This window comes from Phoenix dactylifera, chromosome 14, assembly GCF_009389715.1.
Source record: "Phoenix dactylifera cultivar Barhee BC4 chromosome 14, palm_55x_up_171113_PBpolish2nd_filt_p, whole genome shotgun sequence".
NCBI lineage: Eukaryota > Viridiplantae > Streptophyta > Magnoliopsida > Arecales > Arecaceae > Phoenix > Phoenix dactylifera.
Genome location: NC_052405.1, coordinates 708,719 through 722,758, shown reverse-complemented (window position 1 = coordinate 722,758; position 14,040 = coordinate 708,719). Strand labels below are relative to the sequence as shown.

The window sequence follows — 14,040 nt, the reverse complement described above, 5'->3', positions numbered from 1 at the left end:
TCAAAGCAAATATCTTAAAAGATCTATGGATATATAGGGGGGAGAGAGAGAGAGAGAGAGAACTTATGCTACCATAGTCTTTCCGTATTAATGAACTTTATTTCATGAGAGAGAATCAAGATTAACAAGATCTTGTACAAGATTATTCTTTTGTAATTAGGAGAAGAACCTAATCTCATCTCGCCCTTCAATAGATCCTGATTTTATCTCAAGGGGAAGAACCAAGACTTGTGGATTTCAGGAAAGAACCAGGACTGGATACTGATGACCAGGGTTCATGCATATCGATCTTTTTAAAATTACAAAGTAAAGTAATTACTGGCTAGATCCTTTCCCTGGATTCACTAGCGTGTGAAGATCTATATGAAGACCAACCACCCATCATGAGGCAAAGGCACTCTCATCACATCAAGTCCTTGTTGTCAGCCACTTCCATGGTCGATGGTTCTCACCCTGCTCATCTATCTAAAATTCTCTTTATAGCCGAGTTCCAATCTCCATAAAACACGCTAGGTCTTTGGAAGAGGACAATCTCCAGGAATCATCACTACCTAGAGTCTTGCCCAACTGAAGAAGCCCTCAAGATTTCATCAACAGCTTGGAGCCATCCCCTCCTTTCATCTATTATAGTTGATCCTACATTTCTACATTCTGGTGATTGATTTCAAGCATGCGAATGCCAGCTCCAATGTCACTACTAGGTTTCCCTTCCTCTCCATAGCATCAGTCAAAGCTGGTTTCATATGAACTTCTGACTTGGAAAAATCATCATTTAGTTCAATTAATTATTATTATTATTCTTGCGAAGCTCATTGATTCATAATGACCTGAGGAAATGCTTATTTGTGTGTTTGTCAATCCATCTTGTAGTTTTATTATACTTGTAGTCACCTGACAGGCAGCATGGGAAAGGTACAAGCAAGGCTTTTCTCTCCATCTTGTATCCAATTAATTGAACACCATCATGTAGCTTCTCTATCTTCACACTTTGCTCCTCTTCCTTTCCCTCTGGGTTCATTTGCTAAGAGATTTCCTTTTTCTTCCGTTCCTTATTTGATGGGTGAGTTGGGATCAAATATGAAAGACTGATAGCATCCCTTAAAGGTGCTAACATTCACCATGGAGGGTCTACGAAGCTGCGATGGTGCTCTATGTGGGGCACTCAATTCAGTTCATGGAACATCCATCCTGACATTCATCCCTCACTTTCTTCTCATCCTCCTTTTTTCAACACTTGACATGAGAGGCAAAATGGTGATGGATGAATGCAAGGATGGGATCTTCTCATCTTCATGGAGAAAGCACAACAGAGATCAGCAGGAGAACTGGGACATATGCAGACCTAAAGAACGGAGGAGCAATTACATCAATGGATATATCATAAGGCATCCGATGCACTGAATATGAGATTCAGATGACCAAAGTTAGTCCAATCCAAAGCATTGGTCACCTCAGGCACTGAAGGAGGAGATCCAGAGTAATGGAATCTTCCTGAGTCCTGATCATCCTTTTTCAATTTGTTGTCCACTACATTATCCAGTAATGACCGTTCAAGCTGGAACAGGTCATATTTGCTCATGAGTTATGATATAAATTCTCTTCCAAGTTTTGCAATGTGAAGGGTGGTTAGACTTGCACTGAGCCTGCAACAGCAGGAGGTCATGCAACTTGTTGATTGGTTTCTGAGGTTTGGATGTTGGTGGGAGTCACTTCAGGAGTATTGGAGGCAGGAGCAGAGAATTTGCATGGTTTGCTACTTGTTTCAACCTTCAGCCTTGTTATCACAAAGTTCCTGCTACACAATGTGCCTAAATATTAGGGCCATCAATAAAGGAATGCTAAATGCTCATGTGCAATGCAATTGTTGAATAGAGTCACCTCGCCTAGGTCCCTTTAGGTGCTCAGTAGTATCTAAGTGCCACAGCCACAGTAGATGTAACTATAAAACAACCACAGTTTCATCTTGCTAACAAGACATGAAAGAGAGGTTCTTCCTGAGATGAACCTAAATTTGCATCATGAGAGTTCCATGCTATAAGAACCGCATTTCGTATGTGGGCATCTAAAGCACTGATCTTTTAAAGAAATCCAAGTTAAAAACTGAAACTGAAACCTAATTTTTCCTCTAACATCTAGCTTGCTGGTAATAAACACTCGATACGAACATATGAAATGTTTCCTTGACAAAAGTTCCTTTTTCTTGGAGGGAGGGGCCAAGGCACTTAATGGTTTTTGTTTTCTTTTTGTTTTCTTTTTTTTTTCTGGAAGAAAAAAGGCTCTAACTAACAGACAACCTAGTTAAGCATCAAATAAGACACTTCTCAGCCCATGTTTTAAGGCTGAATATGCCACCAATATGTTGTGAATGATACACATGCCATACACTTTATCAAAGGATTGGTTTACTGTACAGAAGTTCCGGCCATACAATTTATCTGGTCTCCAGTTGAGTGAGGTTTGCTAGAAAAATCAGACAGAAAAATGGCTATCATCTTTCCATCCATTACTGACCCAGATTTCACAATTAAAGCAAATCTCTCAAAAGGCCTATAAATACGTGAGAGGCGAGGAATCTATACTGATAGAATCTTGAGCATTGATGAAATTTATTCTGAGAGAAATAATGTAGGCCCCCAACATATTATATGGGATTCATCTTTTATGAAAAAGAGAAGAACCCAGCCCTGTCTAAACCTGTATAAGATCTAAATTTACTTTAAGTGAAAGAATTGATTCTAAAGCATGGTGGGGAGAAGAACCAAGACACATAATCATGGCAACAAGGTTTTTAAAAAGTGCAATTTTTAGGCGCAAGTGAAAATATTGTCATCAAACTAATGAAACTTAAACTATACATAATTTCAAATTCCATTTGAAACCAATTTTATATATACTAACATCATTTTTTTTTTAAAAAAAAAGCATTCTTTTTTTAGAGTAATAAAAAAGAAACCCATTTAATTTGAGCAAAAATGTCATTTGGCCAGCTTATAGAGCAATTTTACCAAGTTCAGTTTAATACAAAAAGTAATTTTGCCAGGAGGAATCTTGTCTTTCAAAATGCACAACCATGCAAACTGAAGGAAATTAAGATCATCACAACTTCTCTTTATTTTGAAAGCCTTGGTCTGATTAAGCTAATACATCAACTCCATAAAAACTTCAACCATCTTCAGTATATTTGTTGGTTGCACCAGAAAGTTTGGAGTGCTTCATATTCAGAGAACCAGCATATACAAAAACTCTATTTTATGTTCCACAAGAAAACACAAGAACTTCCAAGCATATGACTGGAAATATAAATACAAAAGGAACTCATTCACTAAGATTAAATGGTTCATTCAAAAGCTGGGGATATATTGTCCCTGAATAGGCTCAGAAGTGAATGCAAACAATCACCTGATTATAAGAACATAAGATAACAAACATGTTTTACTAACATACAACATTTATTCCAGAGAGCTGAAAGCACATTGTAGAATTTCACATACATGACTTTCTCTCCTCCTTGTATACAAGTGAGTTCCACAAAGGGTTTCGAGGAAGAAACGTGTCCTGCCGAGCAGATAAACACCAATCAGTATGTGCCAGTTCCCACAGCAATTAAAATTTCAACTATGAACAGAAGCACAAGTAGAAGCCCTTGGCCCCGAAAGCCAACAATTTTGTAGCCAAAAAAAAAAAAGATTCTTTTTTTACTGTGTAACTTGAGTAATCCATGCATACCAAGCGCCTACTTGTATTCAGAGTTTAATTTGGTTTTGTTCCGAAGGTGATATGTATATCAGAACCTAGATGAACTCATCTGCTTTGTTTTGGATGATCCATAAGATTGGAGGAATTAAATCAATTTAACCTAACTGCTTTGTTTTGGATGATCCACTAAATTTGAGGGACTAATTCATATTTTTCCAATCATAATTTAACCTAACTGCTCAAAAAAGAAAACTTCGAGGTTTTAGATATCATAATCAAGATAGAACCATAACAAAAACCGAATCGATATTCAAAATTCAACAGAAAGGAGTTCTAAGAACGGCCATAAACTGTTCGAGAGGAGGTCTAAGTAAAGCTTTTATGCGTGTGGGTGAGAGAGAGGGAGAGATTACGGAGACATAGGAGCAGGTGGGGATGACGATCATGGAATTGCGCTGGGCGTGGGTGAAGGCGGCGACGCAGAGGTGGCCGGCCAGGCCCAACCCCCGCTTCCTCCTGGGCACGTAGGTGTGGACCATGTCCATCGCCGTCTTCTTCTTCTCCTTGGCTTGGCCTCCTTCAACGGCGAGGACCGTGACGTCTCGGAGGTGGTACTGGAGGAAGGCCTGCTTGTCCTCCGTCTCGAACCTCCCGTCCTTCTCGTTCCGCACGATCGCCGGCGGAGCCGCCGCCTCTGCCGTCCCCACCATCGTCGCTCGCCTTCAATCGAAGCTTGGACCCGGTATGGGCCGGCCGGCGACTAAATGCGTCTTTGGGCCCGAATCGGACGGACCGTTTCACCCGATGACCGGACCCGATTGGAGAGCCTGCGTATCACGCACGCCATTGCTCTCAAGGAAATAATTTCGCCACCTTATCATCGGCCCAGAAATCGCACTGCTGCGGACCACTCTCATCAAGGGAAAAATATTGGGTGGAAAATAGCGATTTGTAATCACTTTTTTTTTTCTTTTGGCATACTACGTGTGTAGCCCACAAAATTAGAAAAAAGTATAGAATGCAAAGGAGAAGGGATAGATGTGTGGTTCTCCCAAATAAAACTTCCTGTGGATGTATGTGTAGACCGATGAGAGGCGCATCCCACTAGCTGCATGTCTCCAGGCCTCCACTCCCACGCTCTTCACCCGCTCCCGATATCACTTTTCACCCTGGTTGAAAAGACTTCTTCAAACTGATGGACACAATCTGTGATCAATTTAACATTTATCGAGTCACTTTGTGCCAAGAAGAGAGGAGCAGAAAGAGACACACAGACGGATTGAATTTTATATATGTATATATATATATATATATATATATATATAATATTTGGGATAGATGCAGTGAATAACAAGACACATCAGCCCCACTCACGGAGCCTTGCAACCACCAACAGTATGCCGATCACAATTAGCCAAACCGGCTGGAGAGACTGGCAATCGTCGCCTCTCGTCTGCTACTACCACTAATACATCGGCTGAAGCAAATATGAACACTATATGAACCTTTAAACATGACTCGCGGAACAAATTACTGTACCCGTTCATCGCAAACACAGCATTCCCAAGAAAGAACAACAGCCGAACAACTGAGACTCAAGCAGGCGTTTGCTTGCATAACTATCGATAAATTTATAGATGTCAGATCACAAAGTGGAAAGATCTTTTGCGACATCTGGAAATACCAATCCCAATGGAATCACAAAATTAACAAAATTCTCAAAGTGCATGTTCAATATAATTATTACAAAGGCCCATAGAATCATTTATAGCCAGCTGCTCGTGTCTCAGTCCGCCCGAGATTGGCCAGCACGAGAGGAAAGGATGATGCCAACAATGAGACCGTAGAGGGCCAGTGCTTCAGCGAAAATGAGAATGAGAATCATGCCCACAAAAAGTTTTGGCTGCTGTGCATTGGCCCTGCAAAGAATATGAACCAGAAACCATCAAATTTGGTGCTATCATATGAAAACCATCGTGCTCAGACATTTTGTCATGCTACGAATTAATCTAAGTCGAGCAAATTGGGATTTTTAAAATAGTTGATCAAAGACAACGGTCACACAGCTCATAAACACCCAATTAACAGGTAAAGATAAGAACAATGCAGAGATTATAGCTACTCATCTGAATGAAGTGACAGAGTAAATCATAAGACAATGGCTAGTTTTTTACATTAGGCCCATCATGATATGAGAAGGATCAAGTCATCCATTCTACAGAAATCATAAGATGCAAAATGCTCCTATCAGGCTATAGGCTACTTCAGACATCTGACCAGCCATAAGCTACAAGCATTACATCACGCCTAATATCGGCACCTCCACACCTCACTATGACCATTATCAACATTTGAAATCAAAAACATTTGATGCCAGTTGAACAAGCACTCGTCCGCAATGCGTTCCTATTAAGCCTGCATTCCCTACCAGCACAAGCTTTACAAAATCCTTGCTAAAGTCTAACTTCCATGTTTTGTAATGTTGTCTTGCCGCCTTCCAAATCTTTTGATGTAACCCATCATCAACGGGGCCTCTGATACATGTGCAATACTGTTCCAGTTGCTTGTCCACTAAATTGATTTGGTGGGACACCTATGCCTATTATTCATTACAAAAATTATCTTTTTAGTGTTAGTGCATCATGACTCCATAATCTCATGCAAAAGACATCTTGTGTAACTTGATCTTCTCTACTTTTTAACATTGCGATCATATAACAATTCCAACTTAGTGCCATCTTATGAAATAGAAAGCCTCAGTTATATCCAACAATCACAGCCAAAAAGCATACTCCACTTCTTCAACCCGACAAAAATAAAAGTCTACATTTATTTCAATGTTTCAGTAAATTAGATAGATTGCAGGAATGACCAAGCTTGCATCATTTGGCTATTGGTGTTGGTCATAAACTTGTTACAATTTCCATTTGCAAACCAGAGTTTCATTCCATGCATCAAGTTACTAATTAGTTTTCCAGTTCTAGTTATCATATCCACAGCTACACGTACAAACCATATTTTGCCTCATCAACTCTTCCAAAAACAGCAAACAGCTCAGCACCTTCTCTAGCACATCTGTAATCATTACATGTCTTACAAGTACACATTACAGAAGAGGGGGAAATTTCTTGCTCAACACCTTCACAGCTACACCAAATTAATTTCCACAGTCATTTCCACATAAGGTTAACTCATCCTAGTAATGGAACTTAAATCCTTCAACCTTCTTCAAATATTGTTTAAAATCAGTTGGTGGTTTAGTCTCAAAGTCAGTAAGCTATGTTCATATACAAATGTGGTACAGTTACAAAACTTTTGTCTAAATATTATAAAAGTTCTACTTTGATTTATACATGGAGGAAGGTTCACAAAAAGCCAGTAGTGGTGAGGTCATATTCTGAAGAAGGAAATTACTTTTCCTCCAAACAAACAAAAAAAAAAAATGCTAATCACAAGTGGATGCCATCAGAACAGTTGATGCCAAAGTAGTAATAAAGCAAATATTCTTTCCCAAAAACTGTTATAACAGAAATAAGCGTTATCAATCTACTAACAAACAAATAACTCTGATACAACATCAATACACAAACAATTATTATTTAATTTCTGAGTAAAATGAAGCAAAGAATTCACAAATTGAATACGAATTGTAGACATCAGCCAAGTAGCAATGCATGGAAGCACGCAGGCCCATGATCATCTACAGAAGCAGAAACCTCAAATTATAATGATAAACAAATTACATCTTATCTTAGATGTGAGTGATCACAGAAAAAGGGAACTGCTAAATAGCAAATAACTAGACAGAAAATAATAAAAAATCTCTCTGAAACAACAATTGAAGAGTCGGATGTACTAATCGATCTCTGCTCAACTATAACACATTCACTTTTTTACAAAAACCTGTCATGAAAAATTTACAAACTATTATGGATAATAATTCGAACCATAGAACTAGCAAGACAATGTAGAACGGTAAAATCAGTCATACTTTCCAACACCATCTTCTGCAACCACAAAAAAAGTAGAAAGACTGGAACTCGACAAATTTTACAACCCGAAAACAGCAGAAAGACCCAAAGATTGATTATTTGAAAATTTAAACCATGATCAGAATAATAATGGATTCCATCTAATTTCTCTTAATCTCGCTCCCAATTCTCAATCCTACGTAAAATTGAGATCTCCCATAATCCTTCACCTCATCACCTGTAACCATGGCCAAAAACTACAAGCCACATCCCATCACTTATCATCCTTAACATCATCATCACCCACGTGAACTTTTTTCTCTAGAATCTGACAATACGGAAAGGCATGCATTCGCCACAAAAACCTATCAAAATCAGGCCTTGCGGAGTAATGAGACTGATACTCCTTACCTCTACATATATTAACTAAAATCATATTATCAATCTTTCGACATGAATTAGTCGTCATAGAAGAAGTAGCAAAAGATCACAGATTAAATAGGCACCACTCAACCAGACAACACAAATGAATCTAGGAATCCAGAAATCCAGATCAAGAAATTAGAAGAGGCAATAAAAGGTTACCGGACTCCAGCATCGCCAACGATCCCAATAGCCATGCCCGCGGATAGCCCCGCAAGCCCACAAGCCAACCCGGAGGAAAGATGAGCGTAGCCATCGAAGAGGTAATACGACTTGGCCTTAGGGTTTATCCCTGTGCTAATGATCACCGCGATGATCAACCCGTAGATCCCGAGCACTCCGGCCATGACCACGGGCACGATCGACTTCATCACCAGCTCCGGCCGCATCACTCCCATCGACGCCACCCCCACCCCGCTCTTCGCCGTCCCGTACGCCGCCCCCATACCTAAAATCCACCAGAGAAAACCTCATCAAGAAGCGAAAACCCCAGATCGGAGATCCGAAGAAACCCTAGAGGGACCGTGGGATCACATGAGAAGACGAGGGCTGCCGCCGCGCCGAGGAATCCGAAGAAGGGGGCGGTCTCGTCGCCGCTGAAGCTCGACATCGTCGCGGAGATCCAAGAAACCTTAGAGATCTCTGGAAACCCTAACCTATTTATAGAATTTCCGGGGGAGGGGAGGGGGTGAGAAGAAGGAAAGAATTGGGGCTATGAGAAGAGAGGGGGTTTAGAAGAGCCCGAAAGGCTTCTCGTGATTGAGGAGGTATGAGAGTGAACCTGGATTTTGATTAATTTACACGTTTCACCAGAATCGTCGGAGTTCGATGCAAGGAGATTTTCGGAAATGTATAAGTATTTTATTATCTCGTATGATTGGGTGGGTAATATATGAGGCTGATCGGGAGTCACCCGTGAGTTGCATGGACAAATCATGATCACGCGAAAAGGCTTGATTTCATTGGGGCATACGTTGCCACGTAGGATGAGGTTGCAACCGGGTTAGCCTAGTCCAGGGGACTGGCCTTTTGGGTGCCAAATTCACTTGCATTTTGGATCACATTTAGGCCTGGTCTACTTTTGGATAATTTATATGGAGTTTCCATGTTAACATCAGGTCTATCGTCCATATTGTGAAAGAGTTACATTCCTACTTACTTATACATGTATCACTTCCCAAGATTTCTAAATCTGGTGGGAAGAACATCATCTTCAGCTGTATCTGGGCTCCAAGACATTCATGCATTTTTAAAATTGGTTTTGCTTTCAAAGTAACCTCATGTTGCCAGGTTGGTAAGTTCTTTGCTTGTGATATATCAAATAATTTGGGATCAAATCCCAACGTCATTAGGATTTGGATGTTAGGGATATGGTATCCCAAGCCATCCACATCTTTGGATACGTGGTTTTTAAATTTCTCCGGTGCAGAATATAATTTTTCGGTAAAACAGCTTAATCTTCAAATTGATCTCAGTTTTTAATACCACATAGCTGATAAATTAATAGTCTTGACTTTTTTATTATTTGGTAGTTAATTAAGAATTTAGAAAATCCAATGACTCAAATATGTTAAAAAAATAAAATTAATAGCTGTAATTAATCGAGGCAAGTTGAGCCCAAGCACTGCGAGCTTATGAGTTGCACCGAAGAACTAATAAATAATTATGTATTCATTTATGGATATTCCTTTCTACCCTGGTCTTCTTCTTCTTCTTCTTCTCCAATCGAATCCATGGAGATGGCTCCCGCCGCTCTCCCCAAATCTGGAGCCGCCTCCAAGTGCTACAGCGCCCTTGCCTCGACGTGGGATCTGGTAACCGGTCCGAACCCTAACTCTCCTCGATTCCACTCCGCGACGAGGTCGAAGCCATCACCGCAACGGGTTTGCTCATGAATGGAATATGGACGCGTCAGCGATCGCCAGAATGCTTAATAGGTTATTCCCACAATGGCTGCTTTAATCAGTGTCTTCCTCCCTTCTGTTTTTGGTATCTAATAAGAAAGGGGTGATCTTTTTTCTTATTTAGTGAAAAGAATTGATCTTTTTGGTTTGAACTCTTGGATTGGAACTTAGTGGTCTAGTAGTTTATTAGGTGGATTGTGAGTTATATGATATGAAAAATCCAAACTTTATTCAAGAAAAATGATTCCTCTGGAAAGTCTACCAGAGTAGATGATGATTCAAGCTGTATGCATATATTGCATAGAAACTTATTGGCATTGGTAACATGTTTGTTCTGCAGACTAATGCATCCTTTGTCCTGTGGTTTATAGGCATGGGAATATTGATATTAATCATATTCACTAATTTAGCATAAGGAACAATTTGGTTGGGAATAGTGGTTCAGAATTCATGAAAAATGTGGTGAATTCAGAAAAAAATTCAGTGAGGATTTGCATATTATATAATTAGGGAACAATAAAAGGAACTAAGCTTACTAATGTTCACATATATGGCCAATCCCAACTTTACAGTACTGGAATCATTCACACCCTATAATATGGTGTTGAAGGCACTGCCCTCTTTGCGTGATAATTACCCAGATCAAAATGCCACTCCTTTTGTTTAATGATGGCTCAACTAACTTTCTGCCTTCCTCTAGGCCAACATTTTTTTGGAAATATAGCATAACCGGCTTTCTCTATTCCTTCTTCAGGAGGTCATAGAACACCTTTGGCTTTCTGTAACTACCAATGCATAGAGCCTGTCACCACAAAATACATTAACTCAGTTATCTATTGGAAATGAGCATAGGACTTGCAAGAAACACCAAAAATGGGCTTATCCCTCTCAGTACATGAATAGTATTGTCACAACTATAGTGTTGAAATTTAACATATTACATCCTTCTCAAGCAAGGTCATCAAATGAAGCATTGGTCTTAAAATTTCTGAGAGCTAAGATCCAAAATCTTATGAAGCACATTTTAGTCATTCTTTGGGTGCCCATAGTCTTTTTAACTAAATATCAACTATGTTAAAAGGGCACAGTAACAAATAGTACAGACCTTAGTCTTAATGCAACTGCAAGTAAACACCGAAGTTTAATCAATTTATTTGAACTTAGTGTGTAAGCAAACACTGAAACTAGGCATGATTTTAGATGTTTTAGCATTAGTCCTTTGTGGTTCTAACATAAAATATGTGATTCATGCTATTTGTATAGATGTATGGACAAGTAGATGTGCTTTACATGTAACCAACCAATGCTGAGTAGATGAGAGAGCTGCATCTTTAGATTTTTTTATTAATACTATTTACATTGGTTATCTTTTCTTTTGCCAACAAATTAAGATTGGAAAAGAAATCAAAAATTTCTTGTTCTAAGTGCCGGACATTCAACATTTCTTTTGCCAACAAATTAAGACTGGAAAAGGAATCAAAAATTTGCTCCTCTAGATCCACGAATAAACCAACAAATTACTTGATGTTGCAAAATTACTGCTTACCTCCATGGCAAATGCTAAATGGAGTAAGGTTGCTTCGGACCATGGTCTCCCAATAAACTGAAGGCCAATAGGCATGCCCCCCTTGTCATACCCAACCTTTGAAGTAGCATAGCCTTTAGAATAAAGATAGAGTAGGTATCTAATACAAATAGGAGTTGGAAAAGATGTACCATAGTAGTAATTGTAGGCAAGCCAAGAAAATTTCCTGCTATTGAGAACCTCACAAGTGCCGCTGGAAAAAGATACAAGGATCAAGTTACTCCCCTAAAATCTAAGAAAACCATATGAAAATGATGAAAAACGCAATTTTGAGCTTTTGAAAGGATATCCAAGCTCCACAATCTAGATTTCTAGTACCTCCATTTATGTAATCGAGTTCTCCACTATTCAAGGCATCACTTAGCAGTGGGTATGCAGTGACACTGTATATGAGAAAAAAACGTAAACATCTTACATATAAGAAACAAATTTATGTAGGAGGAAAACTATGAGCATCTATCCTACTATTACCATACCTCTTATTTTAAAAAAATATATGAACAACTGAAGTTTGGTTCCAAAATAAAGTGCCATTCAGTTGACAATTATTAGATAATCGTAACAAAATGGCCTCTTAGGATGCACAGAAGTGATCAATACAGTAATCCACCCTACTATTTTTGCACTTTTTGTTTTTAAGAATATACTAATGTCCGAACTTTGCCTCCAAAATAAATTGCCATTCTGCTGACAATTATTAGATCATTATAGTAAAATGGCCACTTAGGATGCACAAAAGTGATCAATATAGCAATGCCATGTTATCTGTTCCCAAGGACAATTATTTTCCGATCAACTTATGTTTCTCTTCTTCTTCACGAATACAATCAAATTAGTTGAAGGTATAGTGTTATGGTATCAAGATATTAATTTGGCTATGCATGTGTGCTGCTTTAAAGCATTGTTATCTCATTATAAGGTGATGCATTGCTTACTGCTTTACTTCATGTTGTCATATCCTTCCAAATCAGTGCTCAACAAAGCAGCAAAGGGAAATGCATTCGTGTGGTTCTTTTTTTTTATACACCTTATTTGTATGGGAATGATCAACATACAGACTCCTACAGATTGCTATCAACAAAAATCTTGCTTAATTTCCTACTGTCTTTTCTTATATGAAATCTTTAGCAATCGACTTTATGAGAATGTTGTCAAATCCAGTAAATGTGCGTATGTAGAAAATTCCAACAAGTGTCTTCAGAGGCGGATGGAGCATGGAACTATGTGATGGAGAATATCAGATCTGCAGTTCAGTTTTTTGAGCATTGGTTCCATTTATGGAGCTTTCTATTATAGTGGTGCTCCACTTTATAAGCTGCTTCCCTTTTCCTTATCTTGGCCATCTTGATGATGCAAATACTTCTTTATTGATTAATTTCTTTTGTTAGTTTTAAGATAGAACTACACATCTTAGTGAGGACAAATTTTATTCGATCATGCTGCCTTCTGGTCAATATACAAATTTAGGAATAGAGGGAAATGAGTTAACTGACAACATGAAGGCGTCGGAGAATACAATGGCAAATTAACCAAACAAAATATAATGACATGCTCAATTACCGAGTAAAAAATCACACTAACTATACCTTTCATCTGCCTGTGCTTTTGCCGAGATGATAACTCTATCCATATGAGGTTATTATAACCAAGGATATAAGTCCTGGTGCCAGTACACTTGCCTGGTCGCCTGCCCACATAACCTGTGCAGGTCATCTGATGGCATGGTATGTGCTCTGTGTGTGTTGTTGGACTGGTCTGTGTCAAAACTGAAAATGTTTCACAATGACCATGCATGATTGGTGATTTACATGGATTATAAATGGGTTAAGAAGACTTTTCCAATTTATGAGGCTTAAGAAACTTCAAACATATCCATAACCCCATAACCTACTTAAACATATTTATCTGCATATTTTGCTAACAGTAGTATGGTTGAAGCATAATACCCAGTTGTCGGTGTGACAATGACATCCGCCCTTTCAAAAATCTTCTTATGGAAGTACATCTGACGGTTCCTGGAGATATATGGTAAAAAAGGACCATGCCGTTATGCACAACCAAAACTTTGATTTACATGATTTGCATGACAAACCATGGTGTCTATGTATGTATGCATGTACTGATGCTGATGGACATAGGTTTTGCTGTCTACGTAAGAGTAGGTCAAACATGCTATTTAGAAATAAAAGAATTGAAGAATTATTGGCTAGATTACCAAATAAATAAATAAATATTATATTTATATCGCTAATTTTTCAAGGTATCAATATCAAGCATCATTAAACAAATATATTTCACAATATACATGTGATAGCAGTTCATCCAATAAAGGATTTTAGCATCACACGTACAAGTGCAAGGCCCTGGCAGACCACATATAACTAAACTTGCATTCTAGCATGAGATGGTGTTTGACTGTCAGAGATTGTTTTGTGCATGTCATGACAAGAACCAATCCTTT

At 38.7% G+C, this 14,040-nt stretch overlaps 3 protein-coding genes across 5 annotated transcripts in view; all 3 read right to left on the bottom strand.

The window, feature by feature from the left end:
* Nucleotides 1-944: 944 nt before the first annotated feature.
* Nucleotides 945-4,660, bottom strand: LOC103701269 (acetyltransferase At1g77540). Of its 3 annotated transcripts, none has more exons than XM_008783274.4 (3): nt 4,110-4,657; nt 3,492-3,555; nt 945-1,795 (listed from the first exon to the last, which is right to left on the bottom strand). In XM_008783274.4, the coding sequence occupies exons 1-3, from the start codon at nt 4,404-4,406 to the stop codon at nt 1,782-1,784; spliced, it is 375 nt and encodes a 124-aa protein (XP_008781496.2). In that variant the 5' UTR covers nt 4,407-4,657; the 3' UTR covers nt 945-1,781. The 3 variants fall into 3 exon arrangements, with proteins under 3 accessions (XP_008781496.2, XP_008781497.2, XP_008781498.2); XM_008783275.4 differs by having other exon boundaries at nt 945-1,792; nt 4,110-4,656; XM_008783276.4 differs by lacking the exon at nt 945-1,795 and adding an exon at nt 3,288-3,399 and having other exon boundaries at nt 4,110-4,660.
* A 619-nt stretch (nt 4,661-5,279) lies between these two features.
* LOC103701270 (V-type proton ATPase 16 kDa proteolipid subunit) lies at nt 5,280-8,819 on the bottom strand. The gene is made up of 3 exons (XM_008783277.4): nt 8,625-8,819; nt 8,253-8,538; nt 5,280-5,615 (listed from the first exon to the last, which is right to left on the bottom strand). The coding sequence occupies exons 1-3, from the start codon at nt 8,698-8,700 to the stop codon at nt 5,483-5,485; spliced, it is 495 nt and encodes a 164-aa protein (XP_008781499.1). The 5' UTR covers nt 8,701-8,819; the 3' UTR covers nt 5,280-5,482.
* A 1,626-nt stretch (nt 8,820-10,445) lies between these two features.
* The window catches only part of LOC103701393, a 31,395-nt gene continuing 27,800 nt past the window's right edge, over nt 10,446-14,040 (bottom strand). The window contains exons 21-25 of the mRNA XM_039133906.1: nt 13,526-13,594; nt 11,898-11,962; nt 11,711-11,772; nt 11,541-11,636; nt 10,446-10,796 (exon numbers count right to left, since the gene is read on the bottom strand). Coding sequence (XP_038989834.1) covers nt 10,734-10,796; nt 11,541-11,636; nt 11,711-11,772; nt 11,898-11,962; nt 13,526-13,594 — 355 coding nt within the window. The 3' untranslated portion in view covers nt 10,446-10,733. The remainder of the gene's footprint in view (nt 10,797-11,540; nt 11,637-11,710; nt 11,773-11,897; nt 11,963-13,525; nt 13,595-14,040) is intronic.

What these genes read in the sequence shown, in the direction of transcription:
- LOC103701269 (XM_008783276.4), bottom strand. Translation starts at nt 4,406, where the DNA reads ATGGTGGGGACGGCAGAGGCGGCGGCTCCGCCGGCGATCGTGCGGAAC. An exon ending in CCACCTGCTCCTATGTCTCC is followed by an intron (nt 3,556 to 4,109) that starts GTAATCTCTCCC and finishes TCTGCTCGGCAG; the next exon opens with GACACGTTTCTTCCTCGAAA. An exon ending in CAAGGAGGAGAGAAAGTCAT is followed by an intron (nt 3,400 to 3,491) that starts GTATGTGAAATT and finishes TCTTATAATCAG; the next exon opens with GTGATTGTTTGCATTCACTT.
- LOC103701270 (XM_008783277.4), bottom strand. Translation starts at nt 8,700, where the DNA reads ATGTCGAGCTTCAGCGGCGACGAGACCGCCCCCTTCTTCGGATTCCTC. An exon ending in GGCAGCCCTCGTCTTCTCAT is followed by an intron (nt 8,539 to 8,624) that starts GTGATCCCACGG and finishes GGTGGATTTTAG; the next exon opens with GTATGGGGGCGGCGTACGGG. An exon ending in GTTGGCGATGCTGGAGTCCG is followed by an intron (nt 5,616 to 8,252) that starts GTAACCTTTTAT and finishes TATTCTTTGCAG; the next exon opens with GGCCAATGCACAGCAGCCAA.